The 22,957-nt window shown below is 43.9% G+C and overlaps 2 protein-coding genes and 1 long non-coding RNA gene across 4 annotated transcripts in view; 1 reads left to right on the top strand and 2 right to left on the bottom strand.

Moving 5' to 3' along the window:
• fzr1b (fizzy/cell division cycle 20 related 1b) overlaps window positions 1-3,678 on the bottom strand; it is a 7,906-nt gene extending 4,228 nt beyond the window's left edge. The window contains exons 1-6 of the mRNA XM_014140738.2: window positions 3,389-3,678; window positions 2,856-3,014; window positions 2,525-2,626; window positions 2,161-2,352; window positions 1,969-2,051; window positions 608-791 (exon numbers count right to left, since the gene is read on the bottom strand). Of these exons, the coding sequence (XP_013996213.2) occupies window positions 608-791; window positions 1,969-2,051; window positions 2,161-2,352; window positions 2,525-2,626; window positions 2,856-2,930 (636 nt within the window). The 5' untranslated portion in view covers window positions 2,931-3,014; window positions 3,389-3,678. The remainder of the gene's footprint in view (window positions 1-607; window positions 792-1,968; window positions 2,052-2,160; window positions 2,353-2,524; window positions 2,627-2,855; window positions 3,015-3,388) is intronic.
• Window positions 3,460-22,957, top strand: part of LOC106569404 (uncharacterized) — a 19,883-nt gene continuing 385 nt past the window's right edge. The window contains exons 1-2 of the long non-coding RNA XR_001320490.2: window positions 3,460-3,737; window positions 17,320-17,525. This is a non-coding gene — a long non-coding RNA (uncharacterized lncRNA). The remainder of the gene's footprint in view (window positions 3,738-17,319; window positions 17,526-22,957) is intronic.
• The window catches only part of LOC106569401 (cytochrome P450 2J2), a 15,976-nt gene continuing 10,564 nt past the window's right edge, over window positions 17,546-22,957 (bottom strand). The window contains exons 6-9 of one of the 2 annotated variants that reach the window (XM_014140737.2): window positions 20,786-20,924; window positions 19,348-19,532; window positions 18,951-19,092; window positions 17,546-18,745 (exon numbers count right to left, since the gene is read on the bottom strand). In XM_014140737.2, the coding sequence (XP_013996212.2) occupies window positions 18,567-18,745; window positions 18,951-19,092; window positions 19,348-19,532; window positions 20,786-20,924 (645 nt within the window). In that variant the 3' untranslated portion in view covers window positions 17,546-18,566. Of the gene's footprint in view, window positions 18,746-18,950; window positions 19,093-19,347; window positions 19,533-20,785; window positions 20,928-22,957 lie in introns of both variants that reach the window. The other variant, XM_014140736.2, reaches the window with a different exon arrangement.

The raw sequence follows: 22,957 nt of genomic DNA on the forward strand, positions 1-22,957 counted from the left end.
ATACTGTATTTAAAATGGCATAGCTGCTTTCTCTGTTCCTCAGTCTTCCCGCTCTTTCATTCAAGCCCAACCCCCTTTCTTTGTGTAACAAGCCGCCATGCCGGTTTAGCCCACTAGGGCACATTCTCCTATCATTTCCTTGTAACCATATCTGTTTGTTATGCATTTCTGTGAATTATTTTGTTTAATAAATAAATGATTTTAAGACAATTGATGTATGGATGACTCATAGTGAAGACTGGGTTCGTGCAGATAACCAACAATTTACGACGTTTGGAATGAGATTGACGGGAGGTAAACTAACATCATTAAAGGAGACTAATCGATCAGATATTAATATCTGAAAGTTATATTAGGAAAATTATAACTTTGTAATCTGAATATTTTCCTTGGTGCCCCGACCTTCTAGTTAATTACAGTTACACGATTAATCAGTTTAATCGCGTAATAATAATTACAGAGAGTTATTTGATAAACATGTCTTCGGTTTTAATGATGCCAAAGACACGACAGTCTCCCCTGGCCCCTCCCTCCCTCTCCCCTGGCCCCTCCCTCACTCTCCCCTGGCCCCTCCCTCACTCTCCCCTGGCCCCTCCCTCACTCTAACCTGGCTGGTGCAGGCGCTCCACAGGTACACACAGGCCCCCAGGCCCACAGACAGCAGGTTGCCTGCAGACCAGTCTACCAGGTTGAGGTAGAAGTCATCCTGCAGCTCAGGGGCATCGAGCACTTTGAAGGGGATCTTGGAGATCTTACGGGCTGGCTTCCGAGGGGAACGAAGGAGCTTGTGACTATACAAACATGGGAGTGAGGGAGGGGTAAGTTCCAGCGATAGAGGTCCATATGCTATGGAAGTTTATAAAAAGATTGGTGTGTATGGTATTTTTGCATTAGCAGACATGTATATTGGATGGATGTAACATACAGTAACTGTGCCTGTATATTGGATGGATGTAACATACAGTAACTGTGCCTGTATATTGGATGGATGTAACATACAGTAACTGTGCCTGTATATTGGATGGATGTAACATACAGTAACTGTGCCTGTATATTGGATGGATGTAACATACAGTAACTGTGCCTGTATGTTGTGGATGGATGTAACATACAGTAACTGTGCCTGTATATTGGATGGATGTAACATACAGTAACTGTGCCTGTATATTGGATGGATGTAACATACAGTAACTGTGCCTGTATGTTGGATGGATGTAACATACAGTAACTGTGCCTGTATATTGGATGGATGTAACATACAGTAACTGTGCCTGTATATTGGATGGATGTAACATACAGTAACTGTGCCTGTATGTTGGATGGATGTAACATACAGTAACTGTGCCTGTATATTGGATGGATGTAACATACAGTAACTGTGCCTGTATATTGGATGGATGTAACATACAGTAACTGTGCCTGTATATTGGATGGATGTAACATACAGTAACTGTGCCTGTATGTTGGATGGATGTAACATACAGTAACTGTGCCTGTATATTGGATGGATAGAAAACCCAACATCACACTTAAAGCCAGTTAAGGCTAGAATCCGTATTTGGTGAAACTTCCATGTCCATTTGGGATATTACAACAACAACAAAGAAGTTACTTCAAATCCCCCCCCCCACTCGTAGATTGTCGCACGTGGGATAGAACAGCAGAAAATATATACAGATTTCTTTTTTACAACGCCCACGCTGCCAGACACTCCTCTCCTCGGTTTCATCAACAAAACAATAACAAAGGGTCTGGGGCAAACAGTTGGGTGCTGTCTGGGTGCTGTTTCACCAAATGCAGATTCTAGCTTTAAAGGGACATTTAAAAAAATATAAACTTCATATTCATCATCTTCAGCACCACCATATGTGAAAATGCTGGAGATGATGAATATGAGGTTGAACAATTGTGAAATGTCCCTTTAAGGACAGTGGTTGTCACTAGTCCATAGAGTGGACTCATCCGTACCTCTTGTTGCTGAGTGGGGAGAGCGAGTATGGCGAGACTTCATTGCCACTGTCGAAAGGCACTCTCTTAGTGTGGACTGTGTACTATGGAGGAATAATTCAAATCAGAATGTTAATTGTGAGGATAGTTTGCCTCACTGTATATCGGCGGTTTTGTGCTGGGGCTCAGGGTTTCTCTCTCTCCGTCTCTCACCCTGAAGAGGCTGTGTGTGTCCTGGGAGAAGACGGTGTGGCGGCGGTCCTCAGTGTGGAGGTTTGGAACGCTCTCTATCCCCGCCCCCAGCAACTCGTTCCTCAGCAGTGCAGCATATGCCACAGTGTCTTTCCCCGTGTCTGACCCAGCATCCTTCGACCTGTGGTTATGGTTGGGAGATTGACAGTTCTCCTATGGAGAATGAGCAGGTAAATAAGGGGTTGAAAATGGTATTGCCAAAGTTGTGAAAACCAATGCACATGCGTGCACAAACAGACATATCAATGAGTATGTGAGAGAGAGACAGTGGCTGAGAGAGTATATCATTTGAGGTACACAATTGGAGGAAAGGTGTGTTGCTTACATTGGCATAGTGGAAGTTGATACACCAGTTGCTTCCAGCACGGATAGGAATGAATCGGTCCCCAGATTTGACACTGAGAGGACTGCAGGTTGCACCTCCAGACTGAAATGGTTAAACAAACAGTGTCAACATGTGCAATAGGCAAAACATTTTGTTGAATGCACTACTACACAAAGCTTTTCACTCTCCATACATGACAACCATCCAGATTGGTTCAAAATGGATTACTTGTTAGTATCTATCCAAACACATCTGTTTCTGTTCTCTCCCCAATCCTTTTGCCGGCAATTCTGTTTTTAATACCAGAAATACAGCTGATCGCCTTACTCACCTTAGCCAGCTGGCCGACTGGTAGGTTCTGATGGTTGATTTGCTTCAGCAGCCTTCTCTCATATTCCTGGTCCATTTTACAAGAGCACCACCACTACCAGCAACTCTGTCCAGTCCCCCCCCCCACCCTCCCCCCTTACACGTCACTGGCCTCCCATCCCTGGAGGAAATAAAATGTCAGAGTAGAGGTGTAAGACAGTTATCCTGGTTAGTGGTCAACCACACTTCTGACTGACACAAATGAAAAGTAGCAAGGCAAGCTGCCCTGACTGCACACCAGGAAGCTGCACTGATTGACTAGTTAGCTCCTGCAAGAATGCCAGATAACTAACCACATTTCGACTGGTAAATTAGAGAATAACTATGGTGACGTTTCAGGGTAAAATAAATATCGTCGCTGTGCAATAACTCTTCAAAAATGTGTGCTGATGTCAGTCACACCGTTGTCATGGTATCATCCCCCTACAAACAAACTCTGGCTGCTAGCAGCAATAATCAGCTGACGACACACAATACAAGAAAGGTCTTTCTTACTACTGGTTAGCGCAAGTAAAAAACAGACGTATCGCCATGTTTAGTTCTGGACAGACCACCCATAGCCTTTAAAATGCCTCAATCGCCCACGAGTTTGTTGACGTTTTCCCAATGACAAGGATAATTCCTGATTTTTGTCCTGAAGATACCAACACCATCAAATTGCCATCGCAACCACTGAGCCAACGATTTTTATAACTAAACCTTGCATTGCTCTATCTGTGACTGAGCTATAAAGATCGCAACTCTTGGGTGTTGTTTATGTCTGAATCAAGATGGCGACGATCAGCTGGACTGCAATAGACGCAGAGCTCAACAGCGACACGTGGCGTATGTTATAAGCACTGAGGTAGGTTATGAGAAATTGTTCATGAAAAGACAAACATGGGAATGCACACAAAATACTTAAAGTGTGGTAGTCTATTGCAAAAAGTAAACCATCATAATGATTTCACTAAACCAACATATCCTAATCCTGACACCCCCTTCCTTCTCCTGATTTATTTTATTTAACCTTCATCATAGTCAAAGATTTCAGTTTGGTGTAAATGTATTTGTAGTTTTTCAAATTCCCATAGGGTGGGGGCACATTCCCTCAGGGTTTTAGGCAGCTTTACTGCATAAGCAAGAGGAGGCTCATCAAGTGCATGCACAGATTTAGAAAGGAAGCGGTGCATTAGTGCCCCCAACCTCGGTGTTCAGACTGGACTCCACTTCCTCTGGGGAGGAGATGTTGAACTTCTGGAGCAGGGTGGTGAAGAAGAGGAAGAGCTCCATCCGGGGCAGTTGTTCCCTCGACACACCCTCTTCCCTAGAGTGTAACACAAAAACACACCCACAAGTTCAGTTTTTCTTATTCCATCTTGTTCTGAGGGCAGCTCTGCTTAGGGTGATTGGTTGGAATTCATATGATTGGTTGGAATGAGATGGAATAAGGAAAACTCCAATCTGCACAGAAACGTGCTGCTGTATCCAATGGATTGTGTCTATGAGGCCCAGGTCTATGTGTGCAATTGTATCAGCAACATGCATGTATCTTTCAGTGCCTGACTCTTTCCTGGACGCATATTATTAAGACATATTGCTGGACTAAAACACACTTTCAATAGAGATACTCCAATGAGTGTGGGTTTTAGTCCAGAAGAAGGCTTAATGTATAAGTACCTGCAGCAAAGGTCGTGAAAGCCTCCTTCCTCACAAATTTCCCATCAGCCACCAGGAAGTTCTCAGGTTCGAAGCTGTCTGGCGTCTTCCATTCATTCTGATCAGCCAATACAGAGGAGAGGAGGAACACCACCATAGTACCCTTCACACCAAATACAGCAGGACCTTATAATCATCCTCATCATGATCAGTAGTATATGGGGAGTTTCTCCCATTCTTCTCTGCAGATCCGCACAAGGTCTGTCAGGATGGATGGGTAGCGTCGCTGCACAGCTATTTTCAGGTCTCTCCAGAGATGTTCGATCAGGTTCAAGTCCGGGCTCTAGCTGAGCCACTCAAGAACATTCAGAGACTTGTCCTGAAGCCACTCATGCGTTGTCTTGGCTGTGTGCTTAGGGTCGTTGTCCGTTGGAAGGTGAACCTTCACCCCAGTCTGAGGTCCTGAGTGCTCTGGAGCAGGTTTTTAATCAAGGATCTCTCTGTACTTTGCTCCATTCACCTTTCCCTCAATCCTGACTAGTGTCCCAGTCCCTGCCGCTGAAAAACATCCCCACAGCATGATGCTGCCACCACCATGCCTCACCGTAGGGATGGTGCCAGGTTTCCTCCAGACGTGACGCTTGGCATTCAGGCCAAAGAGTTCAATCTTGGTTCCATCAAACCAGAGAATCTTGTTTCTCATGGTCTGACAGTCCTTTAGGTGTCCTTTATCAGAGTGACCATCGGGTTCTTGGTCACCTCCCTGACCGAGGCCCTTCTCCCCCGATTGCTCTTTTTGGCCAGGCGGCCAGCTCTAGGAAGAGTATTGGTGATTCCAAACTTACTCCATTTAAGAATGATGGAGGCCACTGTGTTTGCTCTGACATGCACTGTCAACTTTGGGATCTTATATAGATAGGTCTGTGCCTTTCCAAATCGTGTCCAATCAATTGAATTTACCATAGCTGGACTTCAATCAAGTTGTAGAAACATCTCAAGGATGATCAATGGAAACAGGATGTACCTGAGCTCAATTGCGAGTCTCATAGCAAAGGGTCTGAATACTTAAGTAAATAAGGTATTTAATTTTTTTATTTTTAATACATTTACAAAAATGTCTAAAAACCTGTTTTCACTTTGTCATTATGCGGTATTGTGTGTAGATAGATGAGGGGAAAAAATAATTTAATCAATTTTAGAATAAGGCTGTTACGTAACAAAATGTGGAATAAGGGAAGGGAAAGGGGGATACCTAGTCAGTTGTACAACTGAATGCCTTCGACTGAACTGTGTCGTCCGCATTTAACCCTTCTGAATCAGAGAGGTGCGGGGGGCTGCCTTAATCAACATCCACGTATAATTGTTTTGTGTTCTCAATGGACATTGTTCATTCGGGTGCGTTCGTAAATTCGCTTTGGCTATCTACTCCGATTTCAGAGCACTCTCGTCTGAGTGTGTCAGAGTGCAGAATAACTGTTGAATTTACGAACACTCAACACCCTTTGAATATGGCCGGTATCAGTAAACGTCGGCAAAAAGCGCTATTAAATTGTTGTCAGCAGCACAGTTAGTCACCAAAGCTCTGGATAACATGAAAACACCCTAACCAGCTATATTAGGGCAAGTGAGGTGTTCTCTCATTTGTGTCTGGAAGTAGCTAGCAAGCTAGACAACTTTAGCCAGTTAGCTTGGGTGCTTTACTGTCGTTTATGTCTAATTGCTGTTTACTGTATTACGACCAGGTGAAATGTGGTACCTTCAGTGTGGATTTATAGATTCTTTATAATGTAGTTGATAAAGTACAGGTAACTGCCAAAATAAAGGAAACACTTGATTAAATGAAGGATACAAAGTACTGTATATTGAAAGCAGGTGTTTCAACACAGATGTGGTTCCTGAGTTAATTAAGCAATTAACATCCCATCATGCTTAGGGCCAACAACATGATGAGCAAAGAAAATCGTTTTAGAGACATTTGTTTTCCTTCCATTAATGAGAACTCACTGTTTGATCATTTGGCCAGCGGTTCCATTTCACGTCAATACAGTGTGATACATGTGCGCTGTTGGCCAGAGAACTGATCTCTCTCGCTCGCTCTTGCAGTGCATGCTGGGAGTTTTTTGGAGTTTTGAGTGTTTGGTGTGGAGGGCTCTGTCCTAACTAACTTTCTAGATTCATTTCTTGGTCTTTTCTTTTCTATGGTGTACGGTTAACGCAATATTTGTTTTAGCGGTATCCACAGTCTTTTTTACAAAGTTAGGGTGGAAGAGGACAGAGTTTCCTGGGGTTTGGAAGGTGTGGTGTGCGCGATGGCTTCTCAGCCTAGCGTGGAGGAGACGCTGTCGATACGGCATGGATTCAGGTGTGTTCCTGAGAATGGAGTTAAGGTGGAGGTTCTGCTCGCGGTCGGTGAACAGGTAGGAGCTGAATTTATACATTCTGCTTCTAGAATGAAAAAAGCTGTGGTTGTGTTCATGAAAAGAGCTAATTTGGTTGGTAGACTAATTGCTAGCGGAATTTTTGTAAGGGATGTGTTGGTGACAGTTTCGCCCCTCTCTACCCCTTCGACAAGAGTGGTTGTTGCAAATTTGCCTCCGTTTGTTACGGACGATCAAATCAGGAAAGAGCTGTGTCGTTTTGGTAAGTTTGCTAGCGGTTTTCCTGCACTGTCGGCAGGTTTTCAGGCAGATGCCGTTAAGCACGTTGTTTCGTTCCGAAGGCAAGTGTTCATGTTCCTGAATAACAATGAGCAACAGCTAAATGTGCAGTTTAAAGTGAGGCATGGGGAGGGGCTCTATGCAGGGTTTGCCAGTACAGACAGTCTACGGTGTTTTGAGTGTGGGGATTTGGGGCATAAGAGCTTTGCGTGCCCACATAAAGGCCGTAGACAAGGTGAGGGTAAAAGTGCCAGTGGGGGAAATCGAGGTCAAAGTGCAGGGGGCAATGAGATGCAGACAGCAGAGGCTGGGCCTAGTCATGCCAGGGATGGTGGTGTAGATGAGGCTGGGCCTAGTCATGCCATGGATGGTGGTGTAGATGAGGCTGGGCCTAGTCATGCCAGGGATGGTGGTGTAGATGAGGCTGGGCCTAGTCATGCCAGGGATGGTGGTGTAGATGAGGCTGGGCCTAGTCATGCCAGGGATGGTGGTGTAGATGAGGCTGGGCCTAGTCATGCCAGGGATGGTGGTGTAGATGAGGCTGGGCCTAGTCAGGCTAGAGATGGTGGTGTAGCTGAGGCTGGGTCTAATCAGGCTAGAGATGGTGGGGTAGCGGAGGCTGGGTCTAGTCAGGCTGGAGATGGTGGGGTAGCGGAGGCTGGGTCTAGTCAGGCTGGAGATGGTGGGGTAGCTGAGGCTGGGTCTAGTCAGGCTAGAGATGGTGGGGTAGCTGAGGCTGGGTCTAGTCAGGCTAGAGATGGTGGGGCAGCTGAGGCTGGGCCTAGTTATGCTATGGAGGGTGGGGTAGCTGAGGCTGGGCCTAGTCATGCTATGGAGGGGGGTGTAGATGATGCTGGGTCTAGTCAGGTTATGCTAGTGGATGAGGAGAGTATAGTGGGGAAGTGTAAGAGACTAGGGGGGATGAAGGTGTCAAGCGGAAAAGGAAAAAAGGTGTGGTCAAAGGCACCATGGAAACTTTGCCTGTTGCTGGGGGGGATGCCCTGACCAGAGAGGAAGGGCAAGTGTTCAGGGTGGGAGATAGAGATGAGGAGGAAAGTGAGTCTGAGGAAGAGGATGAGGAGTTATTTTTTTCAGACTCCTCTTCAATGGGCCTGGAGCTGACAGCCAGTCAAGCAGAGGGATCTAAGTATACATTGAGAGAACTGACAAGGTTCCTGAATGAGACCAAAGGGAAAAAAGTTAATCTTGAGGCTTTCTTCTCTGATCCAAGAAAGTTTGTACGATCAGTACAACATGCTGTAAAAAATGAGGGGCATGGTGTCCTCTCACCCAGGAAACGGTTTAGGTTGAGGAAGTGGGTCACAACAGTGCGTAAGGGTTTACCTTCAGACACTGTTTAGATGTATAACTTCTTTCTGACACTGGGGCTTTTTGAGCTTTGCTATTGGTCTTTTTCTCTGCTGGCTTTTCTCCCACTTCTTATGGAGACTCTACAGATAGGCTCGCTCAATGTAAATGGTGCCAGAGATGCGGGAAAGAGGAGCGTGTTGGGTGAATATGTAAAACAAAAAAAGTACAGGTGCTGTTTCTGCAGGAAACACATAGCGATGTGTTGAATGAAGTCGATTGGGGGCTCTGGTGGAAAGGGGCAAGTGTGTTGAGCCATGGGACAAATCTTAGTGCAGGAGTGGCAGTCCTTTTTGCACCGGGTCTGTCTGTAAAAATTTGCTCCTCAAAGGAGGTGTGTAGGGGTAGGCTCCTTGTTGTTAAAGCAGAAATTAACAACATGGGTTTTGTCTTTATAAATGTGTATGCGCCTAACACAGGGAGAGAAAGAGGGGTTCTATTTGGGAGTCTTAGACAGGAACTCTCACAGGTAGCGCCTGAGGAGACGCTGGTGGTCGGAGGGGACTGGAACTGTACAATGGATTTGACAAAAGACAGAAATGGGGAGGAGCCTCATTCAGTGTCAGTGGGAGTGTTAAGGGACATTATTAATCAGTTTGACCTAGTGGATGTTTGGAGAACTAAACATCCAAACACAAGACAGTACACATGGGTGAAGGTTTTTGGGGCTAGGGTGAGTGCAGCCCGACTTGATCATTTTTATATGTCTAGGAATCGGAGCAATAGGCTGTTGGGCGCTACCATTCTCCCAGTGGGGTTTTCGGATTATCACATAACCATGGCTCGGCTGTCTATTTCACCAGGGCCCCAGCAGGCATCCTATTGGAAGTTCAATGTAAAGCTCTTACAAGATGCCACTTTTTGCGCAGGTTTCCAGACCTTCTGGGAAAGGTGGAGGCAGCGAAGAGAGGAGTATGAGTCTGAGTCAATGGTGGGATCCAAATTTGGCTTTTCTGTCAACAGTACACAGCTCTCTCATCCTCAGAGGCTAGGAGAGTATTGGGGGAACTAGAGCGGTGTATTAGCGAGATGGAGGTACAGATGGTGGGGCAAGGCAATGTAGGCCTCCAGGCTAATTTAGCTGAATTACGCAGGGCCCTGGGCAGTTTTTTCCAGGTTAAAGCAAAGGGAGCACTTGTAAGAGCTAGATTCTCCATGCTCAAGGAGATGGATGCTCCCAGCTCCTTCTTCTTTGGTTTGGAAAGACAGAGCAGTGAAGCCAAGGGTATGCATTGTCTACGGCTGTCTGATGGGCGGGTGACCTCTGTGGTGGGTGAGATGCGGGAGCGGACTGTGGAGTTTTATATTGAGTTGTATAGGGCAGAAGTGTGTGATCCTTTGTACGCTCAGGTCTTGTTCGCAGGACTCCCTAAGCTCTCTCTGGCACAGAGGGATGAAAATGACATTCCTCTGTTGTCCCATGAACTGGCAGAGGCCGTAACCCAGGTGTCCCCGGTCGTGTACCGGGGGTTGATGGACTCCCAGTGGAGTTTTATAAAAAATTCTGGGGAATAATTGGACAGGACTTCTTTTGCGTGAGTGCGTCGGGGTAGGAGAGTTACCGATGAGCTGCCGTCGGGCGGCTCTGACTCTCCTGCCCAAAAAAGGGGACTTGTGTGAACTGGAGGCCTGTGGCATTACTCTGTGCGGACTACAAGATATTTGCCAAGGTCCTCTCTAACAGACTGAAGTCCCATTTGGACTCGATAGTACATAAGAACCAAACATATTGTGTACCGGGACGCTCAATCACGGACAACTTGTTCTTAATTAGGGACATGTTGGACTTGTCGAGAGGTTCTAATGTGAACTTTTGACTGGTCTCTTTAGATCAAGAGAAGGCTTTTGATAGAGTGGACCATGACTATCTGTTTAATGTGATGTTTGGGAAGAGTTTTTTTTGACATGTGTGAAGCTGTTGTATAATGGGGCGTCATGTATGGTTAATGTGGAAGGGGGGCTCAGTAGGCCAGTCTGGGTGAGACGGGGGATTAGACAAGGATGCCCTCTCTGGGCAGTTATACACACTAGCCATTGAGCCTTTTTTAGGACTGCTACTCAGGAGGCTGCAGGGAGTGTGCTGGACAGGCATGGAAATGGTGACAGGAATAGCAGTGTCAGCGTATGCAGATGATGTTTCTGTGATGGTCAGGGATGGTCAGGATATGCAGGCACTAGAGACCAGTCTGAAGGTGTACGAGGGAGCTTCATCAGCTAAGGTGAACTGGGGCAAGAGCAAAGCTCTGTTATGTGGGGCATGGGGGGATAGGGCTCCTCCTCTGCTTCCAGGGGGTTTGCAGTGGGGTTGTGAAGGGCTTAGTGTTGGGGGTGTACCTGGGCTCCGAGAAGTGGGTCAGGAAGAGCTGGGAGGGGCTGTCACAGGCAGTGGTGTCAAGACTGGCCAGGTAGAGGTGGCTCCTGTCCCAAGTGTCATATAGAGGGAGGGTGCTGATAATTAACAATCTGGTGACATCTTCCCTGTGGCATAAACTGGCTGTCCTCAACCCCCCCCCCCCCGCCGGTCTGCTCGCAGACCTGCAACGCAAGCTGGTGGACTTCTTCTGGTCGGGCCATCACTGGCTGAGGGCGGCAGTGTTGTACATGACCGTCCACGAAGGAGGACAGGGCCTGGTGGAACTGGAGAGCAGGATGGCTGCTTTCCAGCTAAAGGCGGTGCAGAGACTGCTGTACCATACTGATGTTGGCTGGAGGGAACCAGCATGCGCGCTGCTGAGGAGAGCTGGCGGATTAGGGTTGGACCGGCAGCTGTTCCTCATGAAGCTGGAGAGGCTGAGTACAGCAGGTCTCTCAGATTTTTACTCTGCAATGCTGAGGGCCTGGCAGCTGCTAAGGCACATACGAGAAGGGGGTGTGGAGCCTGGGCTGTGGGTGTGGGAGGAGCCTATATTCCACAACCCAGCCATTCCTTTGCGATCGGTCCTGTCGGCCACCCTGCAGAGGCAACTGATGGCAGGGGGTGTACAAAGGCTGGGTGACCTGAGACTGCTGGGAGAGGAGGGGTGGAAAAGCCCGGAAGTCTTGGCACAGCAAACAGGAATAACGTCTCTTAGGCTGCTGGAGGGATTCCTGGAGGAGGTCCAGGAGGCACTGTCTGAGCCGGTAAGGGGGATGTTTGAGCAGCCAAAGGGAGAGGGGCCACCAGGTTTTCCGCCACTGCAGGTGACGGCAGAGACTGGAGACTGGCAAGGGGGTCTGGAGGACTTGTTAGATCTTAACACTCCGAGCCTGGGGGAGTTTGAAGGGGTGGGAGGTAAAGCCCTCTACAACCTCTGCGTTAAGGTTAGGAATATTAGGAGCCTAACAGGAGTGAAGGCGCATCAGTGGCAGGGGGTATGTGGGGCAGAGAGTATGGTGGGTTTTAGATGGAGGGGGCTCTACAAACCCCCAGTACCAAAGAGGTCAGGGGACCTCCAGTGGAGGGTCCTTCATGGAGCCCTGGCCACTAACAGCTGGCTGGCACGGGTTGAACCGGGAATCGGGCAGGGGTGTCCTTTCTGTAAAATGAAAGAAACTGTGATTCATGTGTTTTCTGTGTGCACTAGGTTAATGTCACTAATGTCTCTGTTGGAATGTCTGTGTGAGAGGTTGGGGGTGGTCTTTACTGTTGGGGTGTTTATAATGGGATACAGGTATTCAAGTAAGGAGAAGGGAAAATGTGTTTTGTTGAATTTTCTGTTTGCTCAGGCAAAGTTAGCTATTTGGCTAACAAGGAGGAACAGGGTCAAAGGTAGGGGGATAACAGACCCTTTACTATTGTTTAATGGGATGGTCTCTGCGCGCCTTAGGGTTGAGTGTGAGTTCTATAAAATGATAAAAAGTGTGGAGATATGGTGTGTTGGGGGGGCTGTCTGTATAGCTGGGGAAGATGTTTTGGATATACGGTTGTAGGAGTGGGTATTGTTTTGAGTATTGTGATGTTGGTTTGTATCATGTGGTAGCTGGAAAGGTGAGTATGGTACATGTATGCATTACGGGATGTATTTTTGGTTTAATTTTTAAGGGGGGGTGGTGAGTTTTAAATGAGAATGTTTCAGTAAACTCGCTCTCTCTCTCACATACGCATACATCGCTGACTTTTTATTGATCAGTGGTTGGACTATTAGATGAGTGACTTTTAGGGCAATAAACAAACATGATGCTGTTGTTCATTTTGTTGGGCTTTTACAATTTTGCCGATATTTTTAGAGCCCGTTGCACTGTGAATGAGGAAATATATGATTGTTTCTCCCTCGAGTATTGTGAGAAACCCCACGCTTGCTCCGGAAATGCACGTGAGAACTATGCACATTTCTCCCAAACAATATTGGAGAAATCAGACTCTTGCGTTTACATGTCAGGACTGTTCTCTTGGTATTTAACCATGCCTCTGGACTTTACACATCTCCTGAAATATGTTACGTTAAAGACTCTGGTGACTATGGATTCTCGTTCAAGTGCTGTCTGTCAATCCAAATGTTGTAACCCTCGATCTAGACTTTCCATTATCTTGCTGCTTCTATTGTCTGAAAATGTGCAGTCTAACCCAGGTCCTGATATTGTTACCCCTGCCGAATTAAGTAGTCAGAGTGGCCTGAAGTTTTTTCATATGAATGTAAGCAGTCTTCTGCCGAAGCTTGATTTTGTGAATATATGGATAAAAACTGCCGACCCTGATGTATTTATGCTTTCTGTAACCTGATTTAAAAAACCTGTTACAGACAAAAATATTGGCATAAATGGTTACAATGTTTTTCGTACAGATCGTAAATCTACGGGTGGTGGTGTTGCTGTATACATAAAAGACAAGTTCTCGGTGGTCGTTCTGACTTCTGTTTCTAAACCTAAGCAATTTGAATATCTGTCTTTGAACCTAAACCTTGGCTCATCTTTAAATATTGTTGTATCTTGTTGTTATAGACCTCCATCTGCTACTGTTGGCTCTCTGGATTGTATTTTCGAATTCCTATCACAGAATGTCAATTCTGAGTTTGTCCTGATGGGTGATCTGAATCAGGATTGATTAACATCTAGCTCTGATCAACTCAAAATCCTATGCAATACCTATAATCTCACTCAGATTGTCAACAGTGTAACTAGGTTGAATATAAAATATCCTCTTTGATTTGATCTTAACCAATACTCATTGTTTTAATGCTTCTGGTATTTTTGCAAATAACATAAGTGATCACCGTGCTATTGTCTGTGTAAGAGATGGTAAAATTCCTAAATCTCCACGTGTCATTACGAAAAGAAACTGGAAGCGGTTTGATATTCAAGGTTTTTTACATTATATATCTAGCATTGAATGGAATATAATGGAATTAATCCCTGATGTTGAACTAGCCTTTTCTTACTTCCACAACGCATTCCAGGATGTATGCAATAGGCATGTCCCTTTTAAAAAAATTCAGGATTAATGGCAGAGAGAACCCTTGGTTTACTAAGGAACTTAAATCATAAGGGAACGAAATGCTATGTGGGCTAAATCAAGAGGGACTGATTTGGCAGATGATTGGATGGCTTTTAAACGTCTTCGAAATATGGGTGTGGCTATGATCCGTAAATTGAAAGCCAACCACTACCTGAAATCTACTTCACATAATTTAAATAATCCATCCAAATGTTGGCAAGTTGTGAAGGGTTTGGAGTGCAAAAAAGATACACAGCTTCCTAAATAATTGTTGGTAGACACACAGATTGTAACTGAGAGAACCTCCATTCTGAAAGCCTTGAATCAGCATTTTTTTAGATAAAGGCAGTTTATTTGAAAAGGTCAAAGGTATAATTGTGCCCCTTATGAATTTACCTGACATCCCTGTATACTCCTTCACCAGGTTCTCCTTTTCATCCTTCTCTGTTTCAGAAGTGTGTAAAGCCCTGAAAGAAATTGATGGAAAAAATCCCCATGGCCCTGATGAACTAGACCCTGCTTCCTACACCTAGCTGCAGACATCATTGCTCCCCCTTAACATGTATTTTTAACCTCGCGCTTTATGTTAAGGAAATCCCCAAGTTATGGAAATCTGCTTTTGTACTGCCTCTCCTGAAAGGTGGAGATCCTTCGCTACTTGACAACTATCGACCCATATCAAAATTGTCTGTACTGTCAAAGGTACTGGAGTCCTTAGTAGGCAGCTAAAGGCCTACTTCCAAGAAAACAACATCTTAAATGGAATGCAATCAGGTTTTAGGTCTGGCCACAGCACTGTCTCAGCAACATTGAAGGTTTTAAATGACATCCACTGTGCTCTTGATAAGAAGTTACATTGTGCGTCTGTCTTTATTGATTTGTCGAAGGCTTTTGACACTGTGGACCATGCTGTGTTAGTGCAAAGGTTAAAATGTTGTGGAATTACTGGTCATGCTCTAGATTGGTTTATAAATTACTTATCAAACCGTACACAATGTGTAATGGCGGATGGTTGTAAATCTGAGTCCATAGAGGTGCGCTCAGGTGTTCCGCAAGGTTCCAATTTGGGCCCACTGTTGTTCATTTTGTATATCAACAACATTGGGGATCTTATTGAAACAGCAGATGTTCATTTTTATGCAGATGATACTGTTCTTTATTCAAGTGGTAGTAGTTTATCTTTAGCTTTTGAAGATGCCCAAAGAGCATTTAACATCATACAACAGAATCTGTATGATTTTAAAGCTGGTTCTAAATTCAGGTAAAACAAAATGCATGGTATTTTCAAATGCCAGGCATGTTACTAATCATGTCATTGCTACATTGGCTGGACATACTATAGAGCAAGTTAAAGTGTACAAATATTTGGGTGTGTGGGTTGATGATACGCTGAGCTTCACTGTGCATGTAGAGAACTTGATAAGGAAGTGTAACCGATGTGAAATGGCTAGTTAGTTAGCGGTGGTGCGCGCTAATAGCATTTCAATCAGTGACGTCACTCGCTCTGAGACTTGAAGTAGGGTTTCCCCTTGCGTTGCAAGGGCTGCGGATTTTGTGGCGCGATGGGTAACGATGCTTTGTGGGGTGTCAGTTGTTGATGTGTGCAAGGGTCCCTGGTTCGAGCCCAGGTTGGGGCAAAGAGAGGGACGGAACCTACACTGTTACAGAAGCTCATGCTGAAAATAGGTTTTTATTACCGGCATAAGGCTTGTTTTTCTTTTGAGGCCAGGAAGGAGCTGGTACGATGTACATTACTGCCAGTTTTAGATTTTAGTGATGTTATATATATGCAGGCCTCAGCCACTACCCTGAGAGCACTTGATTCAGTGTATCAATCAGCCCTCAGGTTCATGACAAATCAGAAACGTCTAACACATCATTGTGATCTCTACAGCACTGTTGGCTGGTCGTCATTGACCTTGCGTAGGCTTAAACACTGGTATACCCTGATTTATAAGGCCATATTGGGTAAAATGCCATTTTATCTCTGTTCTTTTTTAGTCAGGTGGTAAATAAATACCAATTACGGTCCCACTCTCATTTGCTTCTAACAGTACCAAAAATTAGAACAGGTCATGGTAGAAATAGTTTTAGTTACTCACCTCCATGGTCCTGGAATTCTCTCCTGAACATTTAAAATGTGATGATCTAGTTTCGTTGGTGGAGTTTAAACACTTGATTTGATGTATATATCATAGAGTGCAATTGTTTTTAGGCCAGCTGTTTTTAGTCAAGACTTTCGTGTTTTTAACATAAAATGTTTTTGTTGTACTGTATGTGTGTTTATAGTTTTGTTTAATGTTGTGTTAGTGTATGTAAGTTGTTTTGTCTGAAACATTGTTCCCCTGCTGCTATTGGACCAGGTCTCTCTTGGAAAAGAGATGTTATCTCAATGAGGAAAAACCTATTAAAAAAAAAGTATAAAAAAAGCCCAGTTACCCATTATTTTGGCCCTCATGGCTAGAAGATATCTCAGTGACTTTGAAAGAGGGGTCTCAAAGGAGCATAGGGGGTTTAAAGTGTGTGTGTGTCTGTCACCAGATCTCAACCCAATTGAACACTTATTGGAGATTCTGGAGCGGTGCCTGAGACAGCGTTTTCCACCACCCTCAACAACACCAAATGATGGAATTTCTCATGGAAGAATGGTGTCGCATCCCTCCTATAGCGTTCCAGACACTTGTAGAATCTATGCCAAGGCACATTGGAGCTGTTCTGGCGGCTCGTGGTGGCCCAACACCCTATTAAGACACTTTATGTTGGTTCTATCAGTAAGGTATTCTGAGTTTCGATGCCAGCTTCCCCACATATGGCGACCTGCGATCAAAGCATCTGGCTCTCAGGATAATCCCCCAGAGACGAGGCCCTTCCCCAACTATTTTAATAAATGTTTATACTTGCCTTTTGTCTCTGTTCTTCATTCAGTTAGCCTGTCCTCGATTGAAATACACTTTCCTTACCTAGTCATTGTGTTCACAGTATCTCTCATTTTATTTTTTCAACTAATAAAAAGCTCTTGAAAGGGTAAACGCCTTCTCACCTTGTGTAGATACATGTGAGGGAGTTTAGCATCCATATCAAATAAATTGCCCATGAGAGGCATAGCTCGTGGTCCTGGAGGAAAGTTGGCGGGCTTCCTGTTCTTTAGGTAGTCAGTGACCAGAAAGAAGATGCAGAGGAACACCAGTATACCCTTAATGTCCAGTCCCTCCATCACAGACTGGAGTAACATGGTGAGGGTGGCTTAAAAACAGAAGGAAGATCAAGGTTAAAGTAAAATCCTTGAAAAAAAATGTAAACCGTGACGTTATGCTTTTTAAAAAGAATAAACCGTCCCTCTTTCCCACTTACAGATTCCTCAATGACTGCTGGGGTCGGTGGATTCAAAACTCCACTATCAAACTGATTGGAGGGAGAGAAACCAATAAAGAGCCATACAGAAGAATCACATGGGATTGATCAGTGATGGCCAAAGTCCAGAGCACCTGTGTTTGTGGAGCCCCATTCTTGTGCTGTCCGAATAGCTGAAGTGATCACACGAGATGAACTAGCATGAAATGTAAATAAGACATACATTTGTTCTGTTGTACAGAATTGTGACTTTAATCAAACAATGCTGTAAGACTGGATATTTTCAAAATGCTAGAAGGGTTAGGTTCAAAGTACAAATTACTTAAACCAGGGGCGCAACTTTGGTTTTAGAAGTGGGGGGGACAACTTTTTTTTATTATATTTTTTATCCAGTCGGATAAACACTCCAAAAAGTCTATCCGACCGCTCGGAGGCATCCGCATGGTCCTAAAACACACCGTTGCCTCATTTTGTATCACATTCCAATGATAAAACTGGGGGAACAAAAATGTAATTTCAGAATGTGGGCACATTGAAGCTGTTCCCAGTGAAATTTGCGCCCCTGAATTAAACTATTAAAGGCCCATTGCAGTCAATAATGTGATTTATGTATGTTGGGATGATATTGTGAAAATTATGATAATGCCCTTTTAGTGTGAGAGCTGTTTGAAAAGACCGCCTGAAATTTCAGCCTGTTTTGGTGGGAGAGAGTTTTGGCTTTCCATGGTGACATCACCATTCAGTAAATTAGTTAATAGACCAATAAGAAAGAGAATAAGAGAACCTCTCTGCCAATAACAGCAAAATTCTTGCTTGAGAAATTGCTATTTGCTAAGGAGCTATGTTTATTTTTCACCATTTTAATTGAAAACAAAAAATCACAGTAAGGTACTTAATTGTTACCCAGAAATTAGTTGATATTGAGATAAAAATGGCTGCATTGGACCTTTAAGAAAGTGGGGGCACTGTAACTATAATACTGTGTATGCATTATGTTAAGCATGCAGACAGTGCTCAGTAAGTCAGTGTATCATACAAACTGCCGTTGTGCCCTTAACCTGAAACTTCTCCAGTGGCGCTGCACCATGGCTGACCCTGTGCTTCCAACCCCTCGAGGGTGTGTGTGTTTGACTTGGGAGGGGGTAGGGTTAAAAGCAAAAAGACAGATTTCCATATGGACTGTAGGAAAATGGACAATAAAATGTATTCCTCTTCTTCTCCAAAACGGAACTAAAGTGGTGGTGATCCATCACCATGTGGAGGCACAGATAGTGAAGGGTTTAGGGGACTGGATGGCCACTCCCTGGGGCTCCAGGCTTGGTGGTTCCTCTCCAGGGGATGAAGAGATGGTGAACCTCTGGAGGAGGGAGGTGAAAAAGAGGAAGAGCTCCATGCGGGCCAGCGACTGCCCCAGACAAGCCCTCTTTCCTAGGAGCAGAGAGAGGGAGAGAAACGGGTATACGCAGGGTACAGGGACAGAGTTATTATTACTGCTACTGTATCACATAACACAGGCTTTGTAGGCAGGCTGGTTTTTTCCATTTTGTGAAAGCTAGAGTAGAGTTAGTAGAGCTACATTGTATGTGGGTGGAATTTAGAGCAAGAGCGGATGAAATTGAATCTAGGGACCGACCTGCAGAAAATGGGAAAAAAGCCTCTCTTTTCCGGAAGTGACCATGCACGTCCAGGAAGTGTTGTGGGTTGAAGTGGTCTGCCGTCTCCCATTCTAACTGGTCACGTAACACTGAGGAGAGGTTGACTATCACTTTAGTGCCCTATGGAGGGGATGATGAGAAAGCATGCTTGAAATAACCTTTTGAAACCATAGAACTTCAAACAAAAAATGTAAACATCACTTCCATGGGATGGTGGTATTTTCCATAATGTAACAAATACACAACATTTTATTCACCAGAGCTCTCGCATTAAAACAGCACTAAAGAAAGTGCGGAAGTTCAGGACAAATGAGCATATCTTCTAACTCCCCGACAGAGAAATGAATTTAGGTGATACTGTACAGTCTATCTCACCTTGGGTATGAAATATCCCCCCATGGTAGCATCTTTGCTTGACATCCTGATATTGAGAGGCAGTATGTTGGCCATTCTCTGTGTCTCGTGGATCACAGCGTCTGTGTAGGGCATGCTCACCCTATCAGCAAGGCAGGGCTGGCGAGACTGGCCAATCACACTTTTGATCTCCTCCTGGACATTCTCTGGGAAGATGAAGAGGGATTCAAATGGCTTAGAACTCAGTTATGACTCAACTTAGTTTTGTTGATGTGCTGTTTGGTCAGAAAGTGGTTGTTTGTTGGTTGGCTGTAGCTGCTTAGTTATTCAGAGGCTGTTTGTAGGTTGGTTGGTGTATAGCATAGCTTTAAGAATTGGATATACTGTATACAGTGAGCTCCAAAAGTATTGGGACAGAGATAATTATTCCTTTTTTTGGCTCTGTATTCCAGCACTTTGGATTTGATACAATGAGGTTATAGCGCAGACTGTCGGCTTTAATTTGAGGGTATTTTTTATCCATATCGGGTGAACAGTTTGAAAAATACAACACTTTTTGTACATAGTCCCCCCAGTTTAGGGGACCAAAAGTATTATGAGAAATTCACTTAAGTATTTAGTCTCATATTCATAGCATGCAATGACTACATCAAGATTGTGACTGTACTAATTTGTTGGATGCATTTTCTGTTTATTTTGGATGTGTTTCAGATTATTTTGTGCCCAATAGAAATTAATGGTAAATAATGTATTATGTAATTTTGGAGTCACTTTTATTGTAAATAAGAATAGAATATGTTTCTAAACATGTCTACATTCATGTGGATGCTACCATGCTTACAGATATTCCTCAATGAATTGTGAATAATGATGAGTGAGAACGTTGCAGACGCACAAATATCATACCCCCCCACACACACACACACAAATGCTAGCCTCCCCTGTTATTGCAATGGTGAGAGGTTAGCATGTCTTGGGGGTATGATATTTGTGAGTCTAACTTTCTCATCATTATTCACAATAGAAATAGAAATGAATTGACCATTCATTTCTATTGGGCAAAAAATAATCTGAAACACAACCAAAACGAACAGCAAATGCATCAAACAAATTTGTAGAGTCACAAGCTTGATGTAGTTATTGCGTGCTATGAATACGGGACCAAATACTTAACTTTTTATTATTTTAATACACAAGTGAATTTCTCCCAATACTTTTGGCCCTCTAAAATGGGGGGACTATGTATGAAGAGTGTTGTAATTTCTAAACGGTTAACCCGATATGAATGAAAATACCCTAAAATTAAAGCGGACAGTCTGCACTTTAACCTCATAGCAATTATATCGTTTGAAGTCCAAAGTGCTGGAGTTCAGAGCCAAAACAGTGACAATTTTTTGTTGTTATCTCAAAACTTTTGGAGCTCACTGTATGACTCTATTCTATAGAGCACTATACCTACCCTGAACATCAGGGTACTTCAACATGTAGAGCAGAGCCCAACGTAAAGTGTTGGTGATGGTCTCTGTTCCAGCCTCAAACAAGTCCAGACTGCAGTACACCAAGTTCTCTGAATGGAACCCAGCCTCGATGTCCCTCTTCTTCTGAAGGAGGTATTATCAAATACAAGGACAGGATGAAACATTGCTATCAACTGTCTCAGATATTGTACCTAAAAGGCCCATGGCAGTAGTCAAAAGCTTTTATGACTGTTGAGACCATTAACCTGTATGGGCTAGGGGGCAGTATTTTCACGGCCGGATAAAAAACGTACCCAATTTAAACTGGTTACTACTCTTGCCCAGAAACGGGAATATGCATATAATTAGTAGATTTGGATAGAAAACACTCTAAAGTTTCTAAAACTGTTTGAATGGTGTCTGTGAGTATAACAGAACTCATATGGCAGGCCAAAACCTGAGAAGATTCCATACAGGAAGTGCCCTGTCTGACAATTTGTTGTCCTTCTGTTGCATCTCTATCGAAAATACAGCATCTGTGCTATAACGTGACACTTTCTAAGGCTTCTATTGGCTCTCTAAAGCCGCCAGAAAGTGGAATGGGGTGTCTGCTGTCTCTGGGCAAAGTACAGCAGCAGAGTTTGTAAGTGGTCAGCCTGGGGACAGTGAGACTGAGATGCGCGTTCACGAGACTTCTCCATTTTTTTTCTTTCAGTCTTTGAATGAATACAACGTTGCCCGGTTGGAATATTATCGCTATTCTACGAGAAAAATAGCATAAAAAATTATTTTAAACAGCGTTTGACATGCTTCTAAGTACGGTAATGGAATATTTAGAATTGCGCTCGCGCGTTACCCTTCGGAGAGTGACCTGAACGCACAAACAAAACGGAGGTATTTGGATATAACTATGGATTATTTGGAACCAAAACAACATTTGTTGTTGAAGTAGAAGTCCTGGGAATGCATTCTGATGAAGAACAGCAAAGGTAATCCAATTTTTCTAATAGTAATTCTGAGTTTAGTGAGCCCCAAACTTGGTGGGTGTCAAATTAGCTAGCCTGTGATGGCCGAGCTATGTACTCACAACTAATACGTGTATCACTTTACTGAGCTGCATATAGCAGAGGAGGCTGGTGGGAGAAGCAATAGGAGGATTGGCTCATTGTAATGGCTGGAATGGAATCAATGGAACGGAGTCAAACAAGTTGTTTCCATGTGTTTGATGTGTTTGGTACCATTTCATTTATTCCATTCCAGCCATTACAATGAGCCCATCCTCCTCCTATAGCCTTGTTGCATCATCTCATCAGCACAGGGGAACCCACCTGAACCAGAGGGTTGCCTATCAATAGCATGGACTCCTGGCTCAGTCGCAGACGGTTCTGGAAGTCTGTAGCGTTGTAGTCAAATCGCTTTCCAAACACCAAGAATCCAATGCCATTTGCAGCAGCACTGTTTATTATGAGTTGGGGGTTGAAGGGCCCTCCTGTTGGGTTACATTTAAGTACTGTTCTTAAGTAGACACTTTGTTAACTTTGTATTACGTAGAACTTGAAATGCACAATGTACAGTTACAAGAATAAGGAAAATGTGCTTTCGCCGAAAAGCTATTTTAAAATCTGACATAGCGTTTGCATAAAGGAGTTCTGTATCTATAATTCTTAAAATAATTGTTATGTATTTTGTCAACATTTATCATGCGTAATTTAGTAAATTCACCGGAAGTTTTCGGTGGGTATGCTAGTTCTGAACATCACATGCTAATGTAAAAAGCTGGTTTTTGATATAAATATGAACTTGATTGAACAAAACATGCATGTATTGTATAACATCATGTCCTAGGAGTGTCATCTGATGAAGATCATCAAAGGTTAGTGCTGCATTTAGCTGTGGTTTTGGTTTTTGTGACACATATGCTTGCTTTGAAAATGGCTGTGTGATTATTTTTGGCAGGGTACTCTCCTGTCATAATCTAATGTTTTGCTTTCGCTGTAAAGCCATTTTGACATCGGACAATGTGGTTAGATTAACGAGAGTCTTGTCTTTAAAATGGTGTAAAATAGTCATATGTTTGAGAAATTGAAGTTATAGCATTTTTTAGGTATTTGTATTTCGCGCCACGCGATTCCACTGGCTGTTGACTAGGGTGGGATGCAAACGTCCCACCTAGC

This window comes from Salmo salar, chromosome ssa14 (assembly GCF_905237065.1).
Source record: "Salmo salar chromosome ssa14, Ssal_v3.1, whole genome shotgun sequence".
Lineage (NCBI taxonomy): Eukaryota > Metazoa > Chordata > Actinopteri > Salmoniformes > Salmonidae > Salmo > Salmo salar.